The 6,417-nt window shown below is 33.6% G+C and overlaps 1 protein-coding gene across 1 annotated transcript in view; it reads right to left on the bottom strand.

Moving 5' to 3' along the window:
• CFAP47 (cilia and flagella associated protein 47) overlaps positions 1-6,417 on the bottom strand; it is a 489,073-nt gene that overhangs the window by 89,339 nt on the left and 393,317 nt on the right. Inside the window, 1 exon segment of the mRNA XM_029240167.1 lies at positions 2,498-2,596. Coding sequence (XP_029096000.1) covers positions 2,498-2,596 — 99 coding nt within the window.

Below are 6,417 nucleotides of genomic sequence, written 5' to 3'. Positions count from 1 at the left end.
CACAGGGATATCAGCTCGGTGCTTTGTGACCACCTGGAGGGGTGGGACAGGGAGGGTGGGAGGGAGGGAGACACAAGAGGGAAGAGATATGGGAATATATGTATATGTATTACTGATTCACTTTGTTATAAAGCAGAAACTAACACACCATTGTAAAGCAATTATACTCCAATAAAGATGTAAAAAAAATATTAAAAATAATGAGAAAAAAATATTGAGGAAGTAAGTGGTCATGGATAAGAAGATTAAATATTGTAAAGATGTAGTTCTTCCCAAATTTGTCTATAGGTTTAATGTAATTTCAATCAAATGTTTACTGGGACTTTTCAGAACTTGTTAAAAAGTTGTTCTAATTTTTTTTTCCAGAAGGATAAATAGATGATAAAAGGAAAGAAATGATTTAAATGATAATGAGAAAATAGAAATAAAATAACATAAATCTGTAGAATTTAAACCGTAAGGCACTGGAACAAGACCGGAAATACAGATCTATGTAACAGAGTATAGATGATTGAATATAGGATGTCACATTGCAAAAATAAATAACAAGAGAATAATAATTATTATTCAATTAAAAGATTGAAATCTTGCTAATTAATGGGGAATCAAATTAGATTGTAATTATAGAGCAAAAAAGCAAAATCTGGATGAATTAAAGGAGCAAATGAAAAAGATACCTACCTACCTATAACTCTTTCCCCATTATAAACAAAGGAGAAGAAAAAAAGAAAATAGAGGTGTAGTTTCAATTGATTCACATGTAGAAAGACTTTTAAAGTGCAGAATCAATGGAAAAAATGAAAAAAAAGAAAATGTCTCATATATTTAATGGATAAGTAAAATTAAAATATAAGCAGACATATAAATAGTTACTACAAATACAACAAAGTTGTTATTTGGCATTTAGGTGATTTCCAATTTTTTGCTGTTATAAATAATTCTATATCAAACATCTCTGTGGATAAATAATCCATCTTTTGATTATTTCTTGAAAAGATCTCACTGGAATTGGAATTACTGGGTCAAAAAGGTGGTAATGTCTATGGTTCTTTATATACATTACACTAAGTGCTTTTCAGAAATTATGTAGTGATTTATACTCCACTAAATCAGTGTTTGTTCCAATTTCATCACAGTTTAATTGAAATAGAAAAAATTTTTTTAAAAGGAAAAAGACAATTTAGCTGGCTATCATTTAAATCAGATCTATTTGAATATTAGTTACTTTGAACATATTTTCTGTCATTCTTTGGCCATCGGTACTTCCTCTTTTGTGAACTGCAGTTCATACCCTTTTAATACATTGCAAAGAAAGAGAAAACAGCGATGTTGAAATCAGACATATGGTAGTTCGGCTTTGCCAGTAAGCAACTGTTTTGATTTTGTGTAAGTTAATTTTTCTGAATTGCAATCTCCTTGATTCAATAATAATACTAATAACACCTATACAATGGAGTTGTGAGTATCAAATGAAATAAATTAATGAGATTCAGGATGCTAATAAAAATGACTATAGTAAATATAAAAGAAAGTCATGAACTCACTTATATTGGAATGTTAGTAGTAGTTACTGATTTTAGTTATTATTTTTGTAATAATTATAATATATAATAATAATATATAATAATTATGTAAGTATATATAAATATTTATACATATTATATATAATATATAATTATTATTATTTTAAGATAATTTGTATTTTATCATATGTACAATAATTAGTTTTTTGTAATGGAAAGTATTTTAAGCAAATTCAAATTTTGTGAGCCTTAGATTTTTAAGCAAATTCATTATTTCTTATGCCTTAGATTTTTTTTCCTATTCATCAATATGCAGTTGGGATTACTAATACATGTACACCCTATAATACATTTTCAGGGAATTGTCAGCTTTGCAAAGATGGAATTATTTTCATAAGTGTGAGCAGCTTTAAAACACTAGGGTTTTTTTTTGTTTTTTTTTTTTGCGGTGCGCGGGCGTCTCACTGTTGTGGCCTCTCCCGTTGCAGAGCACCGGCTCCGGACGCGCAGGCTCAGCGGCCATGGCTCACGGGCCCAGCCACTCCGCGGCATGTGGGATCTTCCCGGACCGGGGCATGAACCCATGTCCACTGCATCGGCAGGCGGACTCTCAACCACTGCGCCACCAGGGAAGCCCCACACTAGGCATTTTTAATTTTCCAAAATATTCTTTGACTCACACAGTTATATATTAAGTGGTATAACATTAAACCATTCACCATCTCAGAGATAAGATTTTCTGCAAGTTGTATTCATGTGAAAAGGAATGAAAAAAAAAAAGTGAAGATATAATGACTATATGTAAAGGTTACACTATCCATGTTTTTTTATCAACTTACTAAAATTTGTGTCAAAATTTTTAACTTATACATTTAATTTTCATTAAATATTTATTAAGACAACAAGACATATTTCATCATCTCTGAAATGCGATAGCATATAGAACGACAGAATATAAGGCAGAAATCCTGTACCTTTTGTGTGACTCAGACCACTAAGCTTGAAGGCAGAAGTCTCTACGAGGAAGCTGTCCCAGTATGGAGCCAGGACGAGACGCTTGTGCTTCCCCTGACCTAATCAAAATATAAAGAGATATTACACTTCAATGTCACATTCAAGAGGAAAAACATCAGTGGAGATTGAAATAGAATCAAAACTTCCTTCTAATGGGAAATTTCTGAGATGATCATTTTCAAAGTACATTTTAAGATGAGATTTAAATGGCATTTTTGAAGAACATATTCAACACTATTAATGATTTTCTCTATAATACTCAAAAAATATTATAAAATCAACTAATAAATTCTTGGAATTTTAATTTAAACTATTCAAATAAAAGATATTACTGAGAGCCTGTATGAACCTACCACATAAAAATGGATTGTAGTAGTTAATATTTACACATGCGCAAATATACCTTTTGCAATGTTAATAATTTAAACTAATATATGCACAAATCAATTTTTCAAAACGTGCTTATGGGTTACATAACATGTACTTGCTTTTAGTGCTACCATGTATAAAAAGTAAAAAGCTCTGTCAGCACAGAAATTTTTAATTTTAAATATATTGAACTAGATATCAGCTGATGCCTTTGAAAGGAATGGGAGTGTTACAACTTCTAAGAAGGGGATTTTTGTAACATACAGTAAAATTGTATATATATTTACTATTTTGCCCATCAATACAACTTGTAGAAATACACCTTAAATATACAAAGGCATTATTTGCATAGCAATATTTGTATAGCAAATTATTAGCAATAATGAAAAGATCTATGCACTGGAGACTAGTTGTGTATAAACAATAGTGCAGGAAAAAAACTGAGGTACTAAAAAGTCATAAAAATCTATGAGAAAGATGTCCATTAACTATTTTACTAGGATTCCAGACATATTATTAGGTGAAGTTAGCAAGGTGCAAAAGAAATTATACAGTATCCCACCTTTGTGTAAGATAGAGGATGAAACAGAACCATGTGTGTACATACGCATTTATTCATATATACTCATTTTTGCAAAACTAAACACAGCATGGATAAATCAGAATCAAATGATGATGGTCATCTATATGATTGTTTGAGAAAGTGGTGGATGGTTGAGTTATGGGAATGGGATTTCTTTAAGTAGAACATTTTACATAGCTTTGAGTTTTGAACAATACATGTTTTACAAATTAAAAAATAAATTTAGAAAGTGTGAAAAAGCAAAGCTAAAACTGAATTCAAATTAAAAAGTAAAGAATCAATCTTTATATAAATTGACCACAAAACTATACAGAATAAAGAATTAATTAAAGAATATTTTGGCCATAGTTCTCTGACTGTTCTATTGTAGTACAATATATTCCAGGAGGAAAAATCAACTGCAAAGATAGCTTTAGATTTAGTAGTTTTCAGTTCCTTTTTCCTTTTCTCTCTCTCTCTCTCTCTTTTTCTTGGTAGTTAAGAATATAGTAATTTAGAAAATATAAGGGGTATATAGGTATGATAGAGCAAATGGGTACTGAATTGATGTGTTGGGAGTGAGGTTTTTCACATGGGAGAAGAGAAGTGAGGTGAATTGAGGAAGAACTCTATGGTGTAGGATCAGAATAGGAGGTATCAGTATGAGATAGTTGTTTTTAATAATTATTTTAATAATTATACTTCTTTGTTCTGTCCCCTGAAAGGAACATCCTAGCAGCAATGAGCACATCTAGTGCCCATATCTTGGACACTAAATACCTTATCTCTGTATAGCAAACCATTGAAAAATGCCGAATTCTAGTTTTTACAGCAAGTTGAGTGCTAGGTGAAACTAGAACATCTTATACTGCCAGAAAGTAACAAAATATTCAAAAACTAATGAAGACAATAAAAAGGACTTAGGGATTGTCTTGTAAAGCGTCCCACTGGCCAAATTTGGGAGTGTCCAAAAGAATAATAATAAAAATCCACAAAAATGAAGTAGCCCCATTCCTCCTAGGCTCCCCCTCTTACAACTAAAAATTGCCAGACATAATACACAACAGACAAGGATAGGGAGACTCTGAAATATGAAAGAAGAAGGCAGTCTACTTAGGGACCTTGGGACTTGAGGAACGACATTGTGGTGGGTTTCCAGGTTTCCATACTGCCTCTCATATATACTGGACAAGGCACTGAACAAGTCTCCAACCCAGATCAACTAAGAGGGGCAGAAAAATAAAGGCGAGGGGAGCTGATCTTCTATCTCTTGCTTGGTAGAAAGAGGTGGCACTCCAATTCTCTTGCTGGGGTAGCAGGCTGAGGGAAAGGGTAGCTAGCCAGGGTAGAGTTGAAATATTTATATATAACATGGTCCGACAATGTTTTGTCTAAAATAGACTTCTCCCACTTTAATGACATAGGTAGTTTGAAAGAAAAAGGATGATAAAAGATGTACCATGAAAATGTTAATTTTAAAAAACAAAAATGGGTCTTCCCTGGTGGCGCAGTGGTTGAGAGTCCGCCTGCCAATGCAGGGGACACGGGTTCGTGCCCTGGTCCGGGAAGATCCCACATGCTGCGGAGCGGCTGGGCCAGTGGTCCGTGGCCGCTGGGCCTGCGCGTCTGGCACCTGTGCTCCGCAGCAGGAGGGGCCGCACCGGTGAGAGGCCCGCGTACCGCAAAAAAAAAAAAAAAAAAAAAAAAAAGGTTACATTACTATCATATAAAGCAAACTTCAGAGAAAAGAAAATTACTAGAGACAAAGAGGGGCAATACATAATTATAAAATATGGATACACCAGGAAGACATATAATACTAATGTATCTATAACAACAAAGCCTCAACTTACATGAAGCAAAATTCAATAGAGGGGAAAGAAGAAATAAATACACCATTATAGTTGTGTGATTTAATATCCCCCTCTAACCAAGTGATAGATAAAACTACTAATCAGAAAATCAGCAAGGATACAGAAGACCCAAATAACAAAATTAACTGAGAATTTGAATGACATATGTAAAACACTCCATAAAACAACAGCAGAATACTTATTTGTTTCAAGTCCTATGGGACATTCACCAAGAGAGACCATATACTGGGTCATAAAACAAACCTCAACAAATTTAAAATACTCTAAATCATACAGATTGTGTTCTTTCGACCATAAGGGAATCAGTAACAGAAAGAAATAAAAAAGAAAAACGTCTGGAACTGTCTTTTCCCAGTCTGCTCTGGCACTACTCTTTTCTTTTTTCTTTTTTTTTCCTTTTTGGCTGCATAGTAGGTCATGTGGAACTTCCCCCACCAGGGATAGAACCCATGCCCCCTGCAGTGGAAGCACAGAGTCTTAACCACTGAACCACCAGGGAAGTCCCTCTGGCACTACTCTTTGAATGAATGTCTTTTCAAAAACCATAAAAATTTGCTATAATTCAAAAATGCAGCAAACAAGTTCAATAGTCTTCAATGCAAGAAGAAAAAGGAAAAGGAGAGACTATTATTTTCTACTGATATAATAGCTATGGATTTGTACAAATATTAGCTCTAGTATTTTTAATTGCTCGTTAAGAGCCACAAGTTCCTCCTAGAGATCTGGATACAGAGAAATCCAGAGAAGGAAGAGGTAGGTGTCAAAGTCATTTCTGTTAACATCTGGCTTTGTTTTTGTTTTTCCAAACTCAGGGACATTACTCAGAAATATAATGATAATGAAAGAAATCAAGGAGCCTCCCCTGAATAAAGAGTGGGCCATCAAACAGTACACATGCAGTGGTCAAAGAATCATAGAATCACCAGCTAGAAGCAAGCTCAGAGATTACCTGGTACCTCCTCCACTGTTAGGAGATACAAAAGCCAAAAAAATAAAAGTTCCTTACCCAAGGTCACACAGCTTGTGTCTTCTGAATTTAGATCCCCTCACATTTTTATAAATTAAATGTTCAGTG

Source organism: Monodon monoceros, unplaced genomic scaffold, assembly GCF_005190385.1.
Source record: "Monodon monoceros isolate NGI ecotype Baffin Bay Population unplaced genomic scaffold, NGI_Narwhal_1 Super_Scaffold_22, whole genome shotgun sequence".
Taxonomy (NCBI): domain Eukaryota; kingdom Metazoa; phylum Chordata; class Mammalia; order Artiodactyla; family Monodontidae; genus Monodon; species Monodon monoceros.
The sequence above is the reverse complement of the archived record's forward strand: the minus strand, read 5'-3'. Positions and strand labels throughout refer to the sequence as shown.